Here is a 26,639-nt window from a genome sequence, read left to right on the forward strand (position 1 = left end):
AATTGATGAATTCAGATCTATCGGGTGGAAAGACTCGCGGAACGCATATTGAATTGGGTCTCGAAAATCAAAGTAAAAGAGGTCTTGGGATCTTGCTGTGAACTTATGAAGTATGACGTATGTGATCTTATTTCATAGAGAGATAAACTTGGAGTAACTTGGGTCCTGTTGTTTCCCTCTGTTTGCCTTCCCTCATTTCCTTCAATACTCGACCTGCACTTCAGGCATATTTTCTCCTTCTTGTCCCTTTCCTTGTGACTGTTTACCACAAGTTCATATCACAACAAACCATATGGCTCAGCCTAATAACGCGTCCAATCCCAAGAATTCTGGCGGGATTTCTGATCGTAACTTTTGCAAGAAACATTGATTTCCCTTTGTGATATCAACTGGATGTCACTTTCAATAGGTCTTCAACACGAATTTTCAATCAAGTTGTTTCAAATGAATGTTCATGTGTAAGCTCGATCTCAGACTGACCAATCGAGGATCTCTAAAATCTCTTCGACTTGATCCGCTCTACCAATACATAGCAAGTCTATCTGGGCAAACCAATTCCGATATAAACTTGGAAAACCAGGAAGAAACAAAATTTCTTCTCTTCAATCGAGAGATTCACGCTGTGGATGAGCTCAGGGGTCGCAAAATTGATACATAGGCACCAGCATATGTTGGATGAACTACATTTCGACAAATTATCCTCCGATTTCAACCTCCTTTGGAACACATCAATTTCAGGTGAATGTCGATTGAAGCACGGTTGAGCTAAGAAAGAACTTCTTGTTCAACATGGCCGCTGTGAATGAAGAAGATAGGAGAAGTTACAAGTGTGCTGATTTGGAGGATATGTTCACCGCGTTGTCAAGATCGATCGGCGGTGAAGCTTACTTATAAGTTATGACGTACATACATAGGGTGTTATGTCATTTCAGGGTGGATTTCAAGCTATTTAAAGGCTCAGACGATTCAGCTCAATCGTCAGGGGTCTCTCTCAGCCTTTTAAACGTTCATTCCAAAGCAATCACCTTTAACCATCAACACTTCATCAGCCTTATATCATCGATCGATAAGACACCAAGTTCAAATTCATCATGGGTTCTCAATCCTCAAAAGTAGCCGAATCATACGACGAGAAAGCTGCTTATTATTCTTGTCCACAAGCAAGATCTGATGCTGCTTCGACCGCTGCTTTACTCTCTCGTCTCACCGTCTCAGCCTCAGCTCGTCGAAGTCCCTTGATGGTGACTTCTAGCTCACACCCCCAGTCTGACGTTACCCTGGATGCCTTTACTCGCTGGCAAAACAGCTTTGAGCGAGACGATAAGGCTCAATTGGCTAGTACCTTGCTCAGCAAACAACATATACCGACTGCTCTTCTTAACAGAAAAGCTATCAGTGCCGATAAACAGATATTCTCCCATACTTTGACCGTACAACCGTGAGTGTGGAATTGGTTTCGTTTTCCTCATTGACCTTATCAAGTGATTTGGAACTTTTCTTCGAACACCACAGAACCCCAGTCACCAACCAAAAGTCTTCAGGGCGTTGTTGGCTTTTTGCGACCTGTAACGTGGTTCGTATGGGTATCGTCAAGAAGTTTAATTTAGGTGAACGAGTACCCCCCAATTGACCGTATCACATCTTATTAATAAGCTTGCTCGATCTGTGATTACAGGCGATTTCGAGCTGTCCCAAAGCTACTTATTCTTTTACGACCACCTCGAGAAGGCGAATTATTATTTAGAAAACATAATTGAGGTGTGTTCCACTACTTATTCCACTTTCTCCCATTGTCGTCGTTTTGATTTGAATTTCTTCTACAGCTTGTTGAAGAGCCAATCGACGCTCGTATCATTTCTCATCTCTCTAGCGCTCCCCTAGGTGATGGAGGTGAGTCTCCAAACTTACTTGCTAATTTGATCTTGTGCCAATATTAACTCAATACCACCACTTCACAGGACAATGGGATATGGTGGTTGGATTAGTTGAGAAGTATGGCTTGGTACCCAAGTCCATCTACGATGAATCTTACAATTCCTCCAACTCGAGTGGAATCAATACTTTCCTCACCTCTAAGCTTCGTGATCAAGCTCTTGAACTACGAGAAATTTACAACGATGCTAAGGCCCATGCTATGGATAATCTTGGTCAAGACTCTAACTCGGCTGCCATTGCGGGTATTCGCGCTGCTCGACAGGCTAAGGAAACTATGGTATGTATCCCATCATGATCCCATCACTCATTTCGTTTTCTCTTTGTCTGACTCTACCTGGATTGATCAATAGATGGCCCAAGTCTACCGCTGCCTTGCAATTGCTTTAGGATCTCCTCCTTCTCCAACCGAAACTTTCCGATGGGATTACGTCGACAAGTCAGGCAAGGCTCACAGTCTTGTTTCTACTCCTCTCGATTTCTATCATAAGCATTGTGCTGGATTTCAGGTATATCTTTAATCTTCACATACTTTTCTACACCCTTTTTTGTACCACCTAACGAGGATTCGATAATCTGTGCAGGCATCCGAATACATTAGTTTGATTAATGACCCCAGAAACTCCTACAACAAGTCATTCACTGTCGAACGACTTGGAAATGTTTGGGGTGGTCGTCCCATCAGATATGTTAATACTAGCACGTTAGTATCTCGTTTCCTATCAGCATTCCCTGAAGTATATGGTGTACACTTGTTTGAAACTAAAATTTCCTCCTTTTGTCCAGTGATGTATTGAAGAGCTTAGTGATTAAGATGATCAAAGCTGATAAACCAGTTTGGTTTGGTTGTGATGTGGGCAAGATGTCAAATTCGTCCTATGGTATCATGGACACTGAGCTTATGGGTAAACTTCCCTACATCTCTATCTTTTTGTGTTCTTCTCTCTTGGACAACTGAGTTTGAACTTTGCTGATTTTTTTTGCGTATTGATGTCAGATTATGAGGCTGCTTTTGGGGTGAAATCCAATTTATCAAAGTCTGAGAGACTTCAGATGGTTGATAGCGCTATGACCCATGCTATGGTTTGTATCCTGCTCCTGTTATACTTCTTTTACTTCAAAGACTTTATCTCATTACATTCTTTTACTTTTCTAGGTCATCACTGCCGTTCATCTTGACGAACAAGGCAAACCAGTACGATACAAAGTTGAGAATAGCTGGAGTGATACCGCTGGTGATCATGGCTACTTTGTTATGACTGATGCTTGGTTTGATGAATATGTTTATCAAATTGTTTTACCTAAATCTTTTACTCCTGATTCTCTTAAGCAAATCTATGAAGATTCCGAACCTAGCGTCCTACCACCATGGGGTATGTCGTCTTTTTTGCACCTTTTTTTTACACCAGGAAGAAAGACATCTAATGATTTCTTTTCGGATGCTTAGATCCTATGGGAAGTTTAGCTTGAAAGAAGATCAAAGCATTTTGATTTTTGTATTTACTATCTTTTTTTGAAAATCTCAGATTGATAGTTGTATTTGTGTTTTGTTCTTTTATGTTTTGATCAAGAAGAGTAAGTAGCGTTGTGTGCGTATGTGAATGTTTTTGACTGGTCTTGAATTCGAAATGGAACATGATTGATCAAAGATGACCATTTCTACATTTCTTGATTGACTGACTCGGGCTGACATGTATACTTCAAGAGCACATCAAGGAAATCAGTATTTCATCCTCATAAACGTATTTGATTGTGATGAATTGAAACGAAGTGTAAGAAAATGAATCGGAGCTTTTCCAAAAGAAAGGTTAATTTGATTGCGCTCCCAGCATTTTGTAGTACGTACCATCCCCTCAAGCCTTGATCGTAATCTCTCCAAAGTGAGTTATTTGATGTTTTGTTGGACCACCTCACCTCTTGGCCCACGTATACTCTTATGATCTGTTGATGTCCCAAAATGAATGCTGGATCGATCAATGTTGCACTGCTTTCAACTTCGATTGTGCCACAATTAGATCACGTCAAGAAATAGCCAGTGCTGAGGGCACAGTTGACCTTGTTTGTTTATGAGCTCGCAGTACTCAGTGCTTGATGTTTGATGTCTAGGGCATCCTTTGGGATATCCTCGCTGGCTCATCTCATACTCCCCATGGTCCCGATGAAAGGAGTTCATTAGGTGAGGTTGAATCGTTCTGGCCTGTGGGCTCATTACTCAAAGGCCTGACATAAACATATGAAGATCTGAAAATAGTCCAATGAAAGGGAAAAATAATCACTGACCAGGTGCGCATACAATGGCTTTTGATAGTGAAAATTAGTCGGAACTACTCTTGCTGATGTCCAAATCTCTCGCGATGACCAACTCCTTCATGTAGATTGATTGGGGTCTCATTGTGATACAAATCCTTTTCTGTTTCTTCAAGACACAATATAACTCGACTCCTAAAACAAGTAGTTCACGATGGCCGGTCTCAATCCTCCCTTAGCTTCGGCACGACCTCGCAAGCCTATTCTTGATCAGTCCGTCATTCTTTCACAAGACAACGATGCTCGCTCAAAGTTGAGGAGCGCGCGGATCGGCAAGGGAAAAGGAAAAAGTGAGTTAAGAATATTTGAGCGAATCGTGTGTTCAGCTGTGTTCAGTATCGGCATCAGATTCATGGCCATCACTATCATACATCCATTCTTCACATCGATCATTCTCTTGCCTTTCTCAATCTGAAGGGATTATTATCATGTATTGACATTCAACTTTGGGATATCCACAGACGAATCAACTGTTATCCGTCCATCTAGGATCCCATCGTCATCATCATCGATCACTTCATCGAAATTTCTTGGAGTTTTGATACCACGGCATCCACATTACAACTCAAATTATCATTCCTCAAAAAGCTCAAGTAATGCTCTGCAAGTTACGTCAAGTCAAACATCTCAATCCGGTCCTCCAGCTGTTTCAAATGAGCAATGTTCTGATAGAGATCCTTCAGGTTAGTAACTGACATTCACTTATCTACACTGTCTTTTTCGTTTTTCAATTCATTCTTGTTATTCTTGAAACTGATGCATTTACTTCATGTATATTTTGTAATGATAGATTTGTCTGTTCAAAGTAACTGTCTTCAAGATCCGTCAAGTCAAACCTCTCAATCAGATCCCATCAAGGTTTCAAATGAGGATCGTTTTGATAGTGTTCCATCAGGTCTGTTATCGACATCCACCATCCTTTTATTTTTGAATTCATTCTGATAATCCTTGAAAATGATAAATTTATCTTGTGCATATGTTTTATGCAATGATAGATTCGCCTGTAATCTTGACAGATGGCATCATAGAGGCATCAGTATCTCCTGGTCATTCAGGACCTCATTCAGGTGCAAATGTTTCATCGACGGATAGCTCAGTGATCAACGAGTCACTGCCGACAGGATCTCAAGCGGCTCCGCCAGTAGAAGATGTACCACTAGATGATCAGAACCATCATCCATCATCACCATCTCACTCGCCTGAAAACTCTCTTCTGACTAGAAACCCTGACAAAGGGTTTTCTTCACCGCTTAAGCCATCTGGATCCCCTGATATTATTTCAACGGATCCTGATTCTTCAAATTCGTCCGATCATCTTATCTTCTTATCACTTACTTCAACTATCAGAAATCCTTTATCGCCACATCAGTCACTACCAACAAGATCTGAGGCGTCAGATTTGCGAGATGATCAGAAGCTTCATTCACCATCACCGGCTCACTCATGTGAAAACTCTCTTCTGATTAGAAACCCCGACAGAGTTTTTTCTTCACCAAACAAGCCATTCGGATCCACTGAAATCATTACAAATGATCCTGATTCTTCAAATTCGCATAATGAAACCATCCTCTCATCATCAGCTTCATCTATTAGAAATCCCTCCTTTACACATCAGTCACTGGCAGCAAGATCTGAGGCGTCAGATGAAGACTCTCGTGTGACTATCAACCGCGACACAGTTATTTCTCCACAGCTCAAGCCATTCGAATCCACTGCAATCATTGCAACTGATCCTGATTCTTCAAATTCGCATAATGAAACCATCGTCTCATCATCAACTTCATCTATTAGAAATCCCTCATTTACACATCAGTCACTGGCAGCAAGATCTGAGGCGTCAGATGAAAACTCTCTTGTGACTATCAACTGCGACACAGTTATTTCTCCACAGATCAAGCCATTCGAATCCACTGAAATCATTACAAATGATCCTGATTCTTCAAATTCGCATAATGAAACCATCTTCTCATCATCAACTTCATCTGTTAGAAATCCTTCATTTACACATCAGTCACTGGCAGCAAGATCCGAGGCGTCAGATGAAAACTCTCTTGCGACTATCAACCGCGACACAGTTATTTCTCCACAGCTCAAGCCATTCGAATCCACTGAAATCATTACAAATGATCCTGATTCTTCAAATTCGCATAATGAAACCATCCTCTCATCATCAACTTCATCTATTAGAAATCCCTCATTTACACATCAGTCACTGACAGCAAGATCCGAGGCGTCAGATGAAAACTCTCTTGCGATTATCAACTGCGATACAGTTACTTCTCCACAGATCAAGCCATTCGAATCCACTGAAATCATCGCAACTGATCCTGATTCTTCAAATTCGCATAATGAAACCATCCTCTCATCATCAGCTTCATCTATTAGAAGTCCCTCACATACACATCAGTCAGTGGCAGCAAGATATGAGGCGTCAGATCTGCATTTGAATGATCAGAAACATCATTCACCATCACCAGCTGACTCGCTTGTTAGTATCAACCATGACACAGTTACTTCTCCACAGCTCAAGCCATTTGGATCCACCGAGATCATTGCAACTGATCCCAATTTTTCAAATCCGCATATCCAACTCACCTTCCCATCATCAACTTCATCTATCGAAAATCTTTCATCCCCACTCCACGTTCCAGAAACCACTACCGATACCGGGGATTCAAGTCTTCAATTGAAACCTGACGACTTTGATTCAGATGAAGAATTAAGAGAGTTTATCGTGGTGGACTCAGATGATGAGCAAGTTTCTGATACCGAATGGCAAGAGAATTATCGGAATAAAACTCGATCAAGTCTCAAACAAGAGACACCTGAGCAAATCAAACGAGAAGAATCTCCATTATTTGAATTTCGACATGGACCTTCGGAGACTCAAGGCTGGACGGGAAGCCAAACCATCACTCAAGCTGAACTTGATCCATGCATATCTGATGAAGAAGTACGTTGGGTAGAATGATGAAGTAATAGATTGGTTGAACCAACTCAACTAACATCTTGATTGCCGGCAAATCCAGATCAAACCACGATCGCCGCACTTAGATCGCTCCAGAGCTTCACGCCAGATCGTGGTACCGGAAAATGGAATCCAAATTCAAGATTTGGCTGATGATATTGAACAAAATCGGCAGCCCCAACTCGATCACGATGATTTTGAAGAGACTAGATCCAATCGACATGGATTTGTTGAAGAACTCTCGTCTGGTGTGCCAACAGAATATCCAAACAGTTCACCGAGAAGGCAGACACTTTCCAAGATGAGTGATGAAGGACTCACGTTTGATAATAGTGATGCTAGTCAGAAAGAGAATGTAACAAATTTGATAAATGATCTCGATGAACAATCTGAAGAAGAACCACTCACAATCAATCGAAGGCCAAAGCCATCAAGACTGACAGTGAAGAGTCCTGTCAATGTGGGGCACGAAACTTGTGAATCTCCCAAGTCGAGTCCTTCGCCTACCGCTGGACCTTCAAAGTCACTTCACAAGATTTCCAACAATATTCCCCCGGGTGAACCTGGTGATTTAGATAAAAACGAAGATTTCACCTGTCATCAATGTCGAGTGAACACCACGCAACCTATGATCTGTGATCAATCACAAGATCCTAATTGCGATGTTCGAGTCTGTATCACCTGTTTAATGAAGATAACAGTCTATGATGATTATCCTGAGCTCCGACCGCCCATCTTTAATTTTGTACCAGGTGGAACGATGTTATGTGTAAAATGTCGTAATCTGTGTCCATGTGAGTCATGTAGAAGAAGACGTGATGGGAAGACGGAGCATCCTCGAGATCTGGGCAGTTCAACCGACGGATTCTATGTACTCACTCCAAAAGAACGACTAGAAGTTTTATCAAAGAAGAGAAGAAGGCAGCCAGAAGACTCCGATGGATCTGATTTCGATCCAGGGATATCCGATGATCAAGTATGTTGAATGATGATCAAGTCATATATTTGTTGAATCACTTGAACTCATCACTGGATCTACGCCGCCTTTAGATACAGCCGCGATCACCGCGCCCCAAACGTAGCGCAGCTTCACGCCGAATTCTTGGCGCGGGGACGGTAAGGGATCACTACAATATGCTTCAATATGAATTTTCTGCATCTGAAATCTTATCTCCTGAGTCAGGAATACGAAATTTGGACCTATGATGGCATACAACGGCAGCTAGAACTTGATCAAGATGATGTTACAGCCAGTAGGTCAGATAGACACGATGCACCTAGAAACCTTCAGCCTAGAGAGCTACCAGAAGCTTCAAATATACTAACGAGGACAGGGAGACTTACGGGGACTATTGAGGCAGAAGTTTCCTTCTCCGCTTCTTATTCTATGCAGAATGAGAAATTAGCCGACTCATATTTATCTAATCACCTTGATGTACAGTCTGAAGATCCACTACCCCTAAATCCACCCAGCCCAAAGGAAGAAATTCCAGAGGTCAGAAATCCTGTCAGTTTGGGACGTGAAACTCGTGATGCTTCCAATTCGAATCCTTCACGTACTTTTGGATCAGAAGACTCGGATGAATATAATCAATTTGATACACTCATATCTGATGACAAAGTACGTGCTAGATCGATCAGCAACTTGCTTATCCACTTCTCATCCTTCGGATACTAGAAAGTAGATTCAAAATGACTAAATCTGTTGATGAACAGTCTGAAGATGAACCGCCCGAAGAAGAATTAAGTCCAAGGCGATTAGAACCAAAAGTGAGAAATCCGGTCAATACGGGACGAGTCACTTTTAATCCCATCAATTCATATCATCTGCCCGATAGTGGACTGGATGACTCAGAATCGGATGAGATTGACGAGCTTGATTCATTCATATCTGATGAAAATGTACGTGATAGGGTGATTAAGAAGTCACCTTTCTACTTCTCATTAGAATGTATCTCATACAGATTCACTAACTCATCTTGATCAACAGTCTGAAGATGAACTACGCGATGAGCAACCAAGGGCAAAACGACTGGGACCTGAAACTTGCGAGCCTTCCAAGCCGTTCCCTTCACCTACTTCTGGGCCTTCAAAGATAGTTTACAGGATACCCAAGAAGATGCCCGCACGTGAACCTAACGAGTTTGGGGAATACGAATATTCCACTTGCCATCAGTGTCGAGTGAAAACCGGCCGACCAAAGATGATCTGCGATCAATCACAAGATCCTAACTGCGTTGTTCGAGTATGTATTACGTGTTTGGTGACCAGGGAAGTCTACAAGGATCATCTCGAACTTCGGCCACCCATCTTCAAATTTGAACCAGGTGGAAAGATGTTGTGTGTAAAATGTCGTAAACTTTGTCCGTGTGCGTCATGTAGAAGAAGACGTGGTGAGAAAGAGGAATGTCGGCGAGGTATGAATAAATTTTTTGCACTCACACCAGAAGAACAAGAAAAGGTTTTGTTCAAGAAAAAAGAAAGACAAGAGTCATCAAGAAAAAATAAAGAATCTCGTGCAAAAACCGAGAAAACTATCAGCCAAGACAATTTCACTGATTGGCGAAGCAACTTTGAGAAAGATGACAAAGCACAATTAGCTAGTACTTTGCTCAGCCAACAACATATACCGTCAGCTCTTCTAAATAGAAAAGCTATCAGAGCAGATAAACGAGTGTTTTCGCATGCTTTGACGGAACCACCGTGAGTGTGGAATTCATTTGTTTTTCGTAGATTCTGTGTGATGATTTAACCTTTATCTCCACTTCACAGGACCACATTTATCAATCAACACTCTTCAGGAAGATGCTGGCTCTTTGCTATCGCCAACATGGTTTGTAGGGGTATAATCAAGAAGTTTAATCTAGGTAAACTGAGATTTCTCAATTAGTTGTATCGCATGCAATTGACAAGTTTGCTTGAATCCAGGTGATTTTAAGTTAAGTCAAAACTATCTTTTATTTTCAATGTTATTAGAAAAATCGAATCTCTATCTTGAGAATATGATCGATGTGAGTTCTACTATTTATCTCGCTTTTTATTGTTGCGATCGTTTCGAATTGAATTTCTCTTGCAGCTTGTTGAAGATCCAATCGACGCTCGCATCATCTCTCATCTCTCTCGCTCTCCTCTGGGTGATGGAGGTCAGTCTTCATACTACCTTTCACCTCACTTCGATTCTAACTTGTTTCTATTAATGAATAGGACAATGGGACACGGTCGTGGGATTGATCGAAAAGTATGGCCTAGTACCCAAATCGGTATATGATGAATCTTACAATTCTTCCAACTCGGAGGAAATCAAGACTTTCCTCAATTCTAAACTTCGTAATCAAGCTGTTGAACTGCGTCAAATTTACAATAGTGCCAAGGCTCGTGCAATAAATAATCTTGGTCAAGACTCCAAATCGGCTACACTTCCTGGAGCGAGAGCTGCACGCAAAGCTAAGAAAGCCATGGTACGTATCCAATCGTGATTCAATCATGTATTCCATTTCGTCTTTGCCCCACTGAAACTGAATTTTTATCAATAGATGGCCCAAGTATATCGCTGCCTCGCTATTGCTTTAGGATCTCCTCCGCCTCCAAGTGAGGCTTTCCGATGGGATTACCTTGACAATTCAGATAAGCCTCGTAGCCTCGTATCTACTCCTTTGGATTTCTACAATCAGCATTGTGCTGAATTTCAGGTATGCACTAGATATTCATTTCCTACGCCGATTCTTTGTACCTGATGAGCAATTGGTATCTTATGTTATAGCCATCTGAATACATCAGCTTGATCAATGACCCTAGAAATCCGTTCAACAAGTCATACACTGTTGATCGAATTGGAAACGTTTGGGGTGGTCGTCCAATAAGATACATCAATACTAGCACGTTAGTACCAAATCTCCCATGGTTTTGATCCTTGATCCATCTCTCTTCATGCTTCATTCTAACGGAAGTTTGTTTGGGTTCAGTGATGTATTGAAGAGCTTAGTGATTAAGATGATCCAAGCTGATATAGCAGTTTGGTGTGGTTGTGATGTGGGAAAGATGTCAAATCTGTCTCATGGGATCATGGACACTGAGCTCATCAGTGAATTCACCTCTATATTCACATGTGTTTATTTCGTGTCAAACTAATCCTGAACGTATCTGCTTTGGAACGCAATAGATTACGAGGCTGCTTTTGGGGTGATGTCTCATTTATCGAAATCTGAGAGACTTCAGATGGTTGATAGTGCCATGACTCACGCGATGGTTTGTATCTTTCTCCTATTTCAGCTCTTCCATCTCATAGGCTTTATCTCATATAATCTTTGACTCTTGTAGGTCATCACTGCCGTCCATCTTGATGAACAAGGTAAACCTGTACGATACAAGTTCGAGAACACTTGGAGTGACACTGCCTGTGATTGTGCTTATTTTGTCATTACTGATGCTTGGTTTGATGAATATGTTTATCAAATCGTGTTACATAAATCTTTTATTCCTGATTCACTTCGACAAATTTATGATGATCCAGAACCAAGCGTCTTACCACCATGGGGTATGTGGTTTTTTCTACCTTTCTAGAATCTTGGTAGGTAAGAGAACTAACAAATTTGGTGTACATTTTAGATCCTATGGGAAGTTTAGCTTGAAATACAACCCCAGGAGCATTTGGTAGATTTATTCCTGGTAAATGATGTACATATCTATGGTTTGCGTTTGGATTGAGTTTAGTTAAAGAGCTTTATTATGTATCAAAAGGAAACCATCCTGTTCATAAGTCTAGTTACAAGAATCTCAGTAATGATATGATAAATGAAATAGTTATGGTGGGTGCATGTACATTTGGTTCAATTGGTGAGAACAAGGCCTACACTTCACAGAAAGATAGGTAGATTTTTATTCATGAAGATGATCACAATGTTCATGATTGTTTGGGTGATTGAGACAGCATGTGGACATCATGATGGTATGTACATTGAAGGTTTTGAATAAAATCAAAGAGTTAAGTCAGCAGCAAGCTTGAAAGTTGTTTCAAAAGAAAATATCTAACACTACTGATATCCACAAGGGGAAGAAGAGATTGATGAGAGTGAAAGGATCAACAACCTTTGATTTTTGGAGCTTACATGCTCAACAAGTGGGTGGATGTTGCGGTGGTCTGGGTAATTTTCCACTAGTCATATGATTATTGACTGTGGGCAACGCTCGGACCTCACCGCAATGACTACGGTCAGCGGTACGTTCCGCTACGGCCCGCTCCGTACCGATTTCAGGCTCTGGGCACTACGGTACCTCCGTACCGCGATGCCAGGTTAAGGAAACCGGTGACGGTCCTGATTACGATCACAGGCCAATCACGTTGCGGGGCCCGCGACGAAACCCGTAGCCACTACGGCTGACTACGGGAGTTCCCCCTTACCACCACCAGGGATGCAGGTGTGAGTATGAGTGTACCCATCTCACACCCACTTTCCATCGTTTTCGCCCCGTGGCTGAGTACCCGATTCCTCAATTTTTGTTTACTGAGTTGTACAGCCCAGATGTGTAACTCACATCTGGGAATGTATGAGTATGTAATACTCAAGTGCGCCCCCTCCTCTGCGCCCCATACTCACACTAAACCAGAACAAGCACGCACCTTGTTTGGATGAGTACCTCATCCAAACAAGGTGGACTAGGATATCCGATATGATATCCTAATGGGATTCCAATGAACCCTTTCTCCAAACAACATCTCCTTTTCGAACAAGCCCACCTCTTTGACATCAACTCGACCAACTTCTGGAAGGCTTAACAGGTAGCAATTTGGGTCGTGAATGACCATCCAGAACGGTGTGGCTTCAAGTTTCAATTTCTCAATCGATCTACCCTCTCTTTGGCCCCACCTATGGCTCAGCACGATGGCCACCTCGAGCTCTGGCTACCGGCGCTGACGTGGGTCAATTCCGATGCAATGAAAAATCTCGGAGCCCTCGAGTGGACATTGGACTTCAGGTGAGCTCAAATATCCTCCTACCTCCTCGCTATTCCTCAAATTCCTTGATTACGTTCGATTATTGATCCTTGCTCTTAAATTTCCCTTTGTTCCGTGCTTCTTCTCATCATTTTCCAGACCAACGGATTATCTCATTAGAACTATGCCTCGTTACCCTACCCTACCTCCTGCAACCCCCAAGGTCTCACCCTATGCTCGTCGACCTAATCACCAAGCTGCCCCTACTAGCACGACGACCTCTCCCCGTTTGACTTCGACTCCGCGTTCAACCTCATTGTTGCGTACGGCCTCATCCTCTACTCGAATCGGTAGCTCTGGCACCAACCTGGTATCCTCCCGCCCTACTAGTTTCGCACTTCGAGACGAAGAGGACCTGGATTTGGACTCCGTCCCGACCATCAGGCACCGTTCGGATGTCTATCTTTATTTTGACGTGAGTTTTTTCGTTTTTGGTCTCTTTCCTTCTATGATTATCACGCTGATGGAGATGGACTTTCTCACCCAGGAGCCAAGGGTACACCAGGATCACGCCAAAGGGGAAATCTCAAAGGTGTACCCCTGCCTACATTGCCCGTAAGTTACCTCCTCTTCATCAATGTCACTTCTATTACTGACAAGTGCTCTATCACACTCAGTGCTGAGTGTTCAATTGCAGGGCGTCCGAACTCAAACCTCCACAAGCATCGTCGAGTTTGCCCTGGCCTCCCTGCCGCTTGGTTCCGTCGTGCTCCCGGAAGCATTCCCCCGGATGAAGACCCTGCGATTGCCGCCGCTCGCAAGAAAGAGCTCCGCACGTTGCTCATTGGTGCAGTTATCAGCAAAAACCTGCCCTTCTCGATCTTTGAGGGTGATTTAATGCAGGCAGCTCTCCGTGCCATCAGCCCGTCATTCTATTGGCCCGGACGTTCGGGTATCAAAGCCGATGCCGAAGGATTGTTCCTTGATTTGGAGCGACAGTTGATCGATGAGATCGCAAAGGTTCCTGGTTCCGTATCGACTGCTACCGACACCTGGACGAGCCCGGACTATTCTCACACCTACATGGCGATCAATGGATTTTTCTTCAATGCAGACGGAAAGTTCTGCCGAAGACTTGTAGCTTTTAAGGTCAGCTAGTGATTTAGTGATTTAACCATTCAACGATAGCAATATCTACTGATGATTGGATTATAATGAGGTGTGGTGGTCCACCACACCTCATTATCGACAATCTCGATTCCTCAACGCAGGGTCCTCCAATGTATCTTTTTGTCCATATTCTCCCTGGATTCAACCAAGGAGGTACTTGGGTTGAAACAACCAATTAGTAAGTTTCATTTCTCTTCCCTTGTCTTTCATCAATTCCTTGATATTTCATTTCGGCTCACTAACAATTGATTTAAACTTACATTTCTCTCTTATTCTCCTATCACTCTATCCTCGACATGTCTACTTCGTCGTTACTTCCTCCTGAAACTTCTCGCCAATCCTCTCGTGCCAGCCCACGCCGGAAAGATGCGAGTTTTGTATCAACCTCTGGAGACTCTCGGACCTCTTTAAATCGGCCAGAAAAATCAATCACCATCAACTCTGATGATGATTCCAATTACAACGCCAATGAAGACCAAGAAGAATCCAAAGGAGCAAAAGATCAATCTCTTTCCCCTACTCCTGCACCCACAACAACGAATTCTAAATCTAATCAAGAGACGAAACAGGCTACGATGAAACGGAAGAAGACGAGCTCGGTTCACTTGCGGAAACAGAAGTCCCGAGCGCTTGCGTCCAAGTAAGTAGATAGGCCCTTGAACTTTCATATGTATCTAATACGGAGAGCTGACTGTGTCTGTTTGAACTTTGTTCATCCCGACGATGTTGACGTTGATCAAGTCACCGAAGATGAAGGCGACTCGACTGGGCTTTAGAAAAACAACCAACGATGAGGTCAAAGCTCTCCTGTCGTACTACAAGGATCCAGAGTACGTTCCAGGTGAAGAGGTCAGTCCATAAGTCCTTCCTATCGGTTTTTTGGATTGTTTTATCCCCACATATAATGTTTCCTGTCACCTTCTATTCTTGTATCACCTACTTTCTATCTATCTATCTAGGCTACTGGAATTAAACAAAGATTAAAATGTAAGTGGTGTCCCGGCACTTTTACTCGAGGAGACAATGGAAATTCGAATCTGTACGGACACCGAGACGGTTACAAAAAGTGAAAGCCTTGCCCTGGACAAGCAAAAGCCATTCAAGCCAATGTTGACCTTCCTCCCACTTGGCAAGAGATTAATGCACCCGTTGAAATTGCAATCAACCCCGGTAATTCGATCAAGTCTTTTCTTTCGGCGTCCACCTTCAGTGTCGAGTTGCTCAACGTGGTATTAGTCATTTGGATACTGCGACATGCATTACCTTGGATTTGATTCCAGGATCAGACCTTGCGAGCAGCTTTCAAACTGGGCAATTGTGCTGCTCAGCTTCAATCACCAAAATGGGCAGCTACCACAGCCAAGGAGCTTTTCTATTCTTTGTACAATGTTGTGATAGGTCGCATCCAGGTGAGTTTCAGCTTTATGTTTCCTCCTCTTTAATCTCAGCACTTATATATACATGATGGGTTATATAGAACAACTCCAGCATGTTCTCTTTAGCTCATGATGGATGGACAACAAAGGGTAACAGAATGGCATTCATAGGTGTGATGGTTAATTACATTGATGACGAGTGGAACTATCAAACGGTGCACCTCACTTTGAAATTAGTAACTTGGCATCATTGTGGAGATCTCCTGGCTTGACCAGTAGCTCAAAATCTAATCCGACACGGTCTACATAAAAAGGTAATGTGTTTTTTATACTATTACAATTCCATTTCTTTTATAATAGTTTCTGACCTCCCTTCTGCAGATGATTGGTCAGACCACTGATTCTGGGTCATCCAACGGCCCCATGGCTCGCGAAATGGCTCGACTTTTTGCCGAATGCGACTCTCCAGTCCACTGGTCACCTGAAAAAAGCCATGTCAAGTGCTTTTGTCATAAGCTAGCTCTTATGGTTAGCCATGGCCTCAAAATTCTCAATATCAGCGCAGGACATACCAAACCCACCACCAAGCCTGGTTTGGTTATTCCTATCCCCACCATTCAATTAAACGACGAGGAGGTAGATGTGATTGACTCTGAAGACTCGGATGAGGAGCAAGGATCCTTGGTACCTGAGACAGGTGAGAACAAAGGACTGCCCAAGGAGCCATTGGACACTATCATCCAATTGGATGACATTGTGGCACGTAGCATTCATAAGGCAAGCTCAAGTTGCTTAATTTTGATATGAATTATTCCCTGAGCTGATTCAAATCCCTTTCTTTTGGAGACACCAGGTTGATAAACTCATCCAGATGACTTGCTCCAGTTTGTCTAGACGCAATTATTTTGCGAAGGAGGCAAAAGAGCAAGGCATCCGCACACTCACCGTGGGTTATGGTGTGAGATGGAATGTCAAAGCTGACAGTCGTCATAGGGCGTGCAATGGAAAGGATGTAAGTTGTCTTTCTGCTCTTTCAATTCACCTATCTGTTTATTAATTGCAAATCCATTACTGACATCAAAACAATCATTACAGATCCTAAATTCGATGACCTCAATGGATCAAAAGACAAACAAATACTACCGTGGCCTTTCCTTATGCGACGAGGAATGGGAGGCTGTGGAGGCATTGAACCCAGTGCTCGAGGTAAGATTTTCAATTTCACAATGTTGTTTTAGTGTGATTAATTGTTTCTGAGCCACTTTATTCAACTAGGTTTTTGAGGACGCTACGTTTTGTATGCAGGGGGACTTGTTGTCAGGTTGTGAGGTGCTTGCAGAATATCTGTGCATCAAGAAAAAACTAGAAAACCTCAAAGAAGCAACAATATTCCCAAGTATTCTTACTGCAATTAATGAAATGTTAAACTGGCTCAAGCAGTATCAGGATGAGGTACTTGGAACTGAAATAATTACTATTGCAACAATCCTGAACCCATGACAACGCTTGAAATTCCTCCAAGACTTCTACCCGGACATAACCCTTTCAGCTCAAGAATCAATGAATGAAGTTTTCCAACGTAGGCTTTCAAAATGGATTTTAGACAAACCTCAACCTTCACCTCGAACTCAAGAACCTACTGTAGCTGACATCGCCGATGAGTTCAATATGTTTGCAGCCACTGCTGATAAAACACCAACTTCCACTGCTCATGAACATGAGCTAGCCGACTACATATCTGGCAAGTTTGGTATTGCTCCTGAAGAGAAACCGCTCGATTGGTGGAGGGTAAGTCCAATCGCATTCCTGCTTTTCTTTCTCTCCACTAATATCACTTGCATCTTTAACAGAAACACAAGAAAGACTTTCCATTACTTGCTTCAATGGCAAGGGATTATTTATCAAACAATCCATAACGTTACGGCTGATTACGTTGAGGTCCGAGCGTTGCTGTGGGCATGAGATCAGTGGATTGATTTAAAGATGGAAGTTGTGAGGGTAGGGTACTCTTTGAGAGTGCTCTATGCTCACTAAAGTTGGAAAATGGGTAGTGTAGTAATGAAATTTGATTCTTTATTTCAAATGTGTAGTATTTACAAAATGAAATAAAGAAAAGAAAGAAAGTAAAAGAGACTGATAGTCTGTTTGGATAAATTCTGTTTGGATAAATCCAGACAGACTACAGTTAGATGACTCCTTAAAAGGAGGTTTGATTTATAGTTAATAATTATTATAAAGTACAAAGGCTGGATCCAAGGCCCTCCTTTAATTTTTAAAGTAACATATTAAAGAGTGAGGTGAAGGTCACTAGTCTGGTTGTTACAAAGTCACCAACTTATGGTTATTCAGAAGGTACACCAACCTGAGAGTTGATATAGGTCACTAACCTACGGTTGTTCAGAAGGTACACCAACCTGTGAGTTGATATAGGTCACTAACCTGTAGTTGTTCAAGAGGTAACTAACCTTGAAGTTAATTGGAAGGTCACTAACCTAGAAATGTTCTACTTAGGGAAAGTAGAGGATCCAGAAAGGGGAAGAAAGAGATTACAGTTGATCCAGTCTAGTCACGACCACAACTGCTCTGCAAAAACAAAATTCAGTTACACAACATCATACACACAACCCCTATAAATAAATGACATGTAATAAGTCATTTCTGGGTTAGGAATAGGGTGTAAGTACAGCTGTTCCAACAAAGATTGATTTTTTTGGAAATCTTGCCAATGTGCAAAACCCGGGTTTTGTCCCTCACTTGATTTTGTCTCTCCGCTAATTGGAAGAATACAGGAAATAATAAACCTGTAATCAATTTTTTTCCTTGGTTTTAGCCGCTGCGGAGACAACTTTCTCCAAAAAAAAGTTGTCAACCTTTCTTGAAACAGCTGTATTAGAAATGACTTGGCAAGTCAATCTGATTGGCCAATTTTTTTTCAAATTTTTTTTCCCCCCAAACTCCAATATTTGGGTCCAGGTACCTAACCGGCCTATTATTAAGTACTTAAGTACTTAACTTAAGGCCTTAACTGCCTAGCCTAGGCGCCCACACATTTATGTGTCCACTTAAGTACCTACTTAAGTACCTTATGAGCAGCACAAGCATGGCTCAGCACAAGCAACCTTCAGCACAAGTTCTGCTCATCACAATTCATCAAGTACATAACAATGGTGATTTGTGTACATGGAGATGAAGAAATGAGACAGAATATGCAAAAAAGATGAAAACAGCAAGATAAGACAAGAAAAGCCCTTTGAGGGTCACACATCATGCCAAATCTCATGATGGTGTTTTGTGGTATGCATCAATGCAAGCTGTATCTCTTGGTCAATTTTTCAGCTGGTACCCGGTCATACCAAGTCTTGAGTGTTGAAAATGAAAAGGTATCAGTGATGGATAGTGAGTTAAGAAGACAAGAATGATAAGGGCCCGTTCGGCTGGAAACCAAATACGGTTTTTGGCCAAATACCCCACCAAAGCCAAAAACTGTATTTGGCCAAATACGGTTTTTGGTTTTTAACAAAAAGAGCAGCGTTCGGCAACGGTCTTTGATCAAAACCAAAAACGGTTTTTGATCAAAAAATCTTCAATTTTGAAAAACAGCCCTGAGGCTGTTTTTGAGACCAAAAAGAGTTTTTGGGCTCATTTGCCCCTCCATTTTGATTTTTTGTTGACCGATTTGGTTGACTGTTTGGTAAACGAAAAAGCCGAATTTCGAGTTTTTCAATCTGCCCCTCGAAAAAGGGGCAGATCGAAAAATCGTTTTTGTGTAACGATTTTTTCAAAATCCAGCCGAACGGGCCCTAAGAGACTCACCAATAGATGTCCATCTGCCAATTGCCTTTTTGAAAATACTTCCAAATCCTTGACACTGGACACCACTTGTGAATGTCCTCAAAGAGAGCTTTTGAGTTGATATGAGCAGATCACGTACAGAGACTAGTCTGTTGGTTCTAAGAGTTGGGGCTTGTGGCTATTCTGCTGGGTTGGATCTTATGATGATTGATGATTGAATTGTACCATAGAGGAAAGGGTACAATGAAGGATGACGTATAACAAAGTATATAAGAACAAGCTATACAGTTTATAAGCATATCCTTATAGAATGATCAAATTGAGATCATAACATTACTCCCCCATTAATGCCCAAGCTCCTCTTGCAGCTCTGCATCCTTTCCACGGTTCAGCATTAAAAAACCCTCACTTTCAGGGAAAAAGCTTGAACCTCTCACTTCTTTCTCCGTGTCCGTTTGTAACCATTCTCAGCTTCTGGATATCTCTTCACAAAATCATTTAATAAATCCTGAGCGTTTTCTAATGATTCTTCACGTTCCCATGAGTCTTCTTCCGGTCCGTAGCCTTTCCAACTCAACAAATATTCCAATACTCCTCTTCTTCTCCGACAATCCAGTATCTCTTCAACTTCAAACTCTTCAACACCTTCCAATACAATAGGCTCTGGCTTTGCCTGTTTCCTTTCTTCTATTGTATCAGGCTCGTACTGTCTTAACAAAGAAGTGTGAAAAACAGGATGTAAGCTTTTCATCGACAAAGGTAAGCATAATTTATAAGCAACAGGAGAAATCTTCTTCTCTATTTTAAATGGTCCCAGCCACCTATGGCTGAACTTCGCCGTCGGCCTTGTTGTTGATAAATTTTTACTATTTAACCATACTTTACTCCCTTCTTCCCACTCCTCTTCTTGCTTCACTTTTTGATCATAATTTAATTTCATAATTTCTTGACTCCGTTCCATTTGCGCCTTGATTTCCTCTTGCACTTCAGTCAGTTGTTTTAACCTTTCTTCAACTGCCATTACACATCTTTCACCATGAATCACACGTCCTAAGCTTAAATCATACCCGTAATTGCTTTTGAAAGGTGACATCCCAATTGCCGTGTGATCTAAATTGTTATAAGCAAATTCAAACGTCGATAAGTTCTTTACCCAATTGTTTTGGTCATAATTAGCAAAATGTCTTATATAGCCTTCAACGCTGCGATTCGAAACTTCTGATTGACCATCCGTTTGAGGATGAAACGCCGTTGACGGCTTCGTTTTGATGCCAAGTTGGGCGTTCATCTCTCGCGTGATCCTACTGACAAATATTGAACCTCTATCTGACACAATACTTTTTGGCGTACCGTGAAGTTTCCATACATTGTCGATCAATAATCTTGCTAAGCCAATGGAGTCAGTTGTCTTGTTACAGGCAATAAAGTGCCCCATCTTAGTTAACCGATCGACCACAGTTAAAATTGTATCCTTTCCTTCAGACAATGGTAGGTCAGTAATTAAGTCCATGCAGATGTCAGTCCATGGTCCGGCAGGGACGGGTAGAGGTTGTAAGGATCCAAATAATTTGGTATTCCGTGACTTTACCCTCTGACAAGAAGAACATCCATCAACATAGCGATTGACGAATTTCTTCATTGACGGCCAGTAGAAATTCCGTTCAACCATTGACAATGTTCGAGCTCGACCTGGGTGTCCCACTAGTTTACTGTCGTGTCTTGAACGCAGAATTTCAAATTTCAGTTTATCATCACGTGGTACTACAACTTTCTTACGGAAATACAAGAGTCCATCATTAAACTCGTATTCTTCTTCGGAGTTATCTTGTTTTGCATTTCTTAATGTTATAGATTTGATTAAATGTTGAATTTTGTCATCGTCTTTCAACTTGTTTCTTAGTGATGATAAAATCATTTCGTCGTCCCAAATATCTTCACCAGAGCTTAAAGCACATATCTCTACACATTCTTCGTCTTCAAAGTTGTCCTCAAATTGTAGACCTCCTATTTCGTCTTCAAACAGTAACTCAAAAGAGTCAATGGTGATGTCAGCAATGAATGTATCTTCACGTAAGTTATTAGGTCTTAAAAGTTGGCCAAATGTCAACTTATCCTCTCCTCGAGGTTGCAAATCGGGCCGTCGTGACAAGGCGTCAGGTTTTTGGGATTGTTTACCAGGTCTGAATCTTATTTCGAAGTCGAAACAACCTAAGGTCTCCGCCCATCTTGCTTGTCGACGCGTCAGTTGCTTTGTTGTCATAAATGACTCTAAATTCTTATGGTCAGAGTATACAATCACATCTAACCGGTTTGGATTACCCTCTAGGTAATGTCGCCATTCCTTGAAGGAGGCCAAGATTGCTAACATCTCCTTGTCGAAAATTTCGTAGTTTCGTTCCGCCGGTACTAACGTCCTTGACAAGAAGGCGACCGGGTGCAGTTCACCATCGACGTCAGACACTTGAGACAGGACGGCTCCCAATGCGAAATCCGAACAATCGCATTCAAGCACAAAAGCCTTATAGGGGTCAGCGATTTTGAGTACCGGTGCCGAAGTGAATAGCCGTTTCAACGTATCAAAAGCGTCTTGACGTTGTTGATTCCATTCAAATTTTGTATCCTTCTTTGTTAGTTCGTGTAGTGGGCGCGCTACTTTTGAAAAGTTGTCAATAAAACGGCGGTAGAAATTTGCAAAACCAACAAAACTCAGCACTTCTGAAACATTTTTGGGTGCTGGCCAATCAGTTACAGCCTCCACTTTCTTGGGGTCCATCTTGACACGGTTCTTTGATATGATCAAACCTAGATAAGCAATCTCAGATTGTGAGAACTTGCATTTTTCTGGTTTTAAACATAATGACTGATCTTTGCAAACTTGAAGCACATGTCGAACCGCATCCTTATGCACACTACCCTTCTTGGTATACACCATCATGTCGTCCAAGAAAGCGGTAACATCTTTTCCAATTCTATCCTTCAGAATGTCTTGTATAAAGAATTGAAAATATCCGGGTGCGCCGGTAGGACCAAATGGCATCGTCAAAGGTTCGAATTGTCCCGCTCGACAGATAAAGGCCAATTTAGCTTCGTCTCCCTTGGCGACCCTTAAGTTGTTATAGCCGTTCCTCATATCCAATGAAGTAAACTCTTCAGCATCCAGCAAACTATCGACGAGTTCCATAGTAAGAGGCAAAGGATACTTTACTTTCACCGTCATTGAATTCAGTTTACGGTAGTCAAAGCATGGTCGTAATTTGCCATCTTTCTTTCCAGTAAACAGCACGGGAGCGCCCCAGGGAGATGTCGAGCGTCTGATTGTTCCTGCTTTGAGTCCTTCTTCTACCATCTTATACAGGGCTTCATTTTCCGCAGGGGACAAAGGAATTATCCTACCAGCATACGGAGTAGCATCCTCCAGAAGATCCACCCTGAAATCATACTTTCGTCGGGGTGGTAGTCGTAGAGATGATTTCTTTTCGAATAGAGGTAGAAACTCATGATACTCCTCAGGCACTAACTCGGCCGCTGGTCTTTCAGCCTGTAGCTTTGGATCCGACGCTGCTAATTCAGCTGATTTACTCCATGAAGACTTCAATGCGTCCACTTTCACGTCGTTGGAGTTTGGCTGTTCAACATGCCCACGAAAAAATTTGCTAGCTATGACGTCCTCATAGTCATCCATAACAAAAAGGAATTCGGACTCACTCAGCGGGGGTTCTGCGTTAGCAGATGGGCTTATAGCCGCTACCCCTGAGTCACATGTGCTAGCTTGGCCTCCAAGTTTTCCTAACTGGCCGGCCTGGGACGCATCGGGTGACTTGAGTGCTTTCTTCTTTTTTCGTGCTAAGTTGCGGCGTTTGTTTCTTCTGACTTTCTGCTTTGATGTGAGTGCTTTCTTTTCATGAATTTTGGTTTTCTCTGACTTCATTTGAGTTTGACCCATCGCTTGTGTCGATTCGTCCTGGTGATCAACCTGTTCTAAAAGGAGATCCTTGCCAGCGCGCGCCTTATCAACAACAGAGATAGTGCAGTCAGACTCACTCGGCGGGGGTTCTGCGTTAGCAGATGGGCTTATAGCCGCTACCCCCGGGTCACTTTTGCTAACTTGGCCTCCTAGTTTTCCTAACTGGCCGGCCATGGGCGCATCAGGTGACTCTTCTTCAATCGTAACCTTTTCCGGTAGGACAACCTGTTCTAGGATGGGATCCTTGCCAGTGAAAGTTCTTTTATCTAGGGAATTTGGGCAAACAGACTCACATCGCGGGGGCGTAACAACCGATAAACGATTAGCCCCCTCCTCAAGTTTCCTAGTTTTGTCCACAATACCATCCTCGGTAGGGACCTGTTGCGGAACTGAGGTGATGCATCCGATCGTACTGTCGCTCAAATTGATAAGATGACCATGTTTTCTAAACCAAGGCATACCCAGTATCACATCGTACTGGCCTTTCAACTCTGCCACTCGAAATTCTTCTGTGTCATCTTCATCCTCAACTCGGATTTCAACTTTAAATCGAATGAAACTCCTTCTTCCATCAAAGGCAGTTACCTCTCTCCAGTTTGATAATTCTTCTTTCTTCATTCTTTTTTCATCAACAAATTTTTCTTTAATGACATTGTGAGTCGAGCCACAGTCAAGTAGGCAAAGAGCTCTATGGGTTACGGCTTGGGTGGGATCACGGATGGAGATGCACTTAAAAATTCTTGGGTCTGAATTACTTAACAATTTATTTGCACCAACACCGACACGAAAACCACTAAAACTGCTCAAGGGTGGCGTAACATTCACTCTTGAGCGCTCCCATTTTTCGGCTCTACAACACTACTAACAACACTACTACTACTTCCCCCACCGTTACCAATCACGACTTCTGAAAATTGACCTCTAAAGCTAGTCTTCTTTCCTTTATCAGCCTTAGCCTGAGTACAGCGAGATACTGAATGGTTCGCTTTGCCACAATAAAAACAGAGATTTTCTTTCTTGCGACGTTGATACTCTTGATAAGAACAATTGAATCGTACTGCTGATAAGTCCATGGCATCTTCTGATTTAATCACGCTTCTAGCACCTCCACTGTCAACTCCTCCTTTAATAACAACTTCGTTCTCTTCCGACGCCTCATGAAACAAAGAAATTCCATCACGATTTGGGTGTAACAAGTGATCCACCTCGATAGCCGCCTTAATCAGTTCTTCTAAAGTCGACGAAGTGTCTCTAATCAAGGGAACCGTGATCTCGGGCTTCAAATGTCCTTTGAAATGACTCATCAAAGTCGAATCCTCCCAGCTCACAATGCTGGCTAATTGATTAAAGCGAGTCGAGTATTCCAAGACTGACTTCGTTTGCCATAACGCACGAATGGCGTTCTTGGCCTTGCTTACACAATGCGGATCAAAGTAGGTTCCTTTGAAGACATCTAAAAAACTTTTGAACGTGACTGATTCCTTCCCATCGCCTATGATCTTGCGAACGAAAGGCGCAGCCCATACACTTGCATCGCCCGTGAGATAAGATACGGCGAACGCGACTTTGTTGTACTCGGCTGGGAACGAGCGTTCGTTGGTTAAGAGCATCCACTAACTTGCTGAACAAACATCTCGGCTTTAGCTCCCCGCTTCCCATCAAACTTATCAGGGGTAGCCATCTTCGCCATGTGAGTGACAGTCAGTAATATCGTTCTGTACGGTACGTACCGTACAGAAATGACCCTGCCCCACAATCATAGAGAATTGTACATTCAGTAAATAATCTGCAAGCTATTGACCTTGGCTCAGAAACATGGATAGTCTCAAAGTATCTAGATTTACGAGATGCTGAGATCCATCATGGTCTGATGAATGACCTCAAGGATCCATCATTGTCTGATGGACGATTGTACAACAACAAGGACAATCAAAAAAAGCAAAAAAATAGCACAAGATGTTCATTTGATGAAGTCACTTTGATTTGATCAAGTCGATTATTGAGAAGATTGGTTGAAATGGTTGATTGACAAGAAGGCAAGAAATTTGATCGATGAGAAGATGAAAAATTTGATCGATGAGAAGATGAAAGAGTTGATCGATGAGAGGGTGATAGAGATTGAAGGATAGTAGAGGGTGATTTTGGGAAGGTGGTGATGAATCCCTATGTAGAATCGGTAGATTTGGTGGATACCGATTCGGTACAGATTCTGTAGAGGTGCAGTAGATTTACTGGACCTCTACAGATTTTTGACCGAATCTGTAGCTACCGATCTGTACTTTGTACACGATTGGGGATTTTTGGCCTCGGTACGGTAAATTTCAGTCAAATTTACAGTACCGAGGCTGTTTACAGCAACGATAGTGGATGCTCTAAGACATACAGGGAAACTTGCTGAACAAACATCTCGGCTTTAGCTCCCCGCTTCCCATCAAACTTATCAGGGGTAGCCATCTTCGCCATGTGAGTGACAGGCATGCTCGGGGTTTGGGCTAAAGGTTGTGATACCGTCGTTTGAGAGATAGATGCCTCAAGACGGGCTTTGGCTTCAACTCTTCGCGCAGTTTCCTCGAGACGTCAAGCTGTCTTGGCATTGAGGCGTGCGTTAAGCTCCGCAATCTGGCGGGTAGGCCCTCGCCCCGTCCCCGAATGATTCGGGGATCCCCGAAGTTACCCCTAGGGGACGGGGGGCGATCCCCGTCCCCTATTTAGGGGACGGGGATCGGGGAATGCCGGGGATTCCCCGAATGGATCATGAAGAATCGTAGTCAGATGAGTCTTTGAAGTTCAAATGACTCCTAAAGGATCATGAACTCGGCACGTAGTGGTGAATTCGAATCAGATCGATCAAAGCTTAGAAGATCTCGAAGCACAACTATCAAAACTAGAACTGATCAGTTCACTTCAATCTCATTTCCAAAACAAAAGAATCACTTCAATCTCATTTCCACATCAAAAGAATCACATCGATCAAAGTTTAGGAGATCTTGAAGTAAAGCTATCAAAACTTGATATAATGTATTCCTTCATAATTGGATTGCATTTCAAGAAGTTAGAACAACAAAAAAAAACAAATCGGCAAGGTTGAATCACTACTCAATGAATTTTGTCTTTTGAGTCAGTATGATGATTTTTGAAGTGAATACAGTCGGATGAATTTAAATATCTGGGTAAAGGAATCTAAAAGTGAACGGATGA

At 42.3% G+C, this 26,639-nt stretch overlaps 2 protein-coding genes across 2 annotated transcripts; both read left to right on the forward strand.

Annotated features, from left to right (window-relative positions):
- Positions 1–988: 988 nt before the first annotated feature.
- Positions 989–3,593, forward strand: MELLADRAFT_48972 (uncharacterized protein; the record flags this gene model as incomplete). The annotated part of the gene is made up of 11 exons (XM_007411640.1): positions 989–1,438; positions 1,513–1,607; positions 1,676–1,758; positions 1,824–1,890; positions 1,959–2,212; positions 2,286–2,441; positions 2,517–2,635; positions 2,719–2,837; positions 2,930–3,015; positions 3,089–3,305; positions 3,380–3,593. 11 exons carry the CDS (start codon positions 1,092–1,094, stop codon positions 3,400–3,402), a joined length of 1,566 nt encoding a protein of 521 aa, XP_007411702.1.
- A 6,033-nt stretch (positions 3,594–9,626) lies between these two features.
- Positions 9,627–11,835, forward strand: MELLADRAFT_123253 (uncharacterized protein; the record flags this gene model as incomplete). Its single annotated transcript, XM_007411641.1, has 11 exons — positions 9,627–9,910; positions 9,980–10,074; positions 10,136–10,218; positions 10,284–10,350; positions 10,412–10,665; positions 10,741–10,896; positions 10,968–11,086; positions 11,170–11,288; positions 11,367–11,452; positions 11,525–11,741; positions 11,813–11,835. 11 exons carry the CDS (start codon positions 9,627–9,629, stop codon positions 11,833–11,835), a joined length of 1,503 nt encoding a protein of 500 aa, XP_007411703.1.
- Positions 11,836–26,639: the final 14,804 nt, after the last annotated feature.

Source organism: Melampsora larici-populina, assembly GCF_000204055.1.
Source record: "Melampsora larici-populina 98AG31 unplaced genomic scaffold MELLAscaffold_26, whole genome shotgun sequence".
Lineage (NCBI taxonomy): Eukaryota > Fungi > Basidiomycota > Pucciniomycetes > Pucciniales > Melampsoraceae > Melampsora > Melampsora laricis-populina.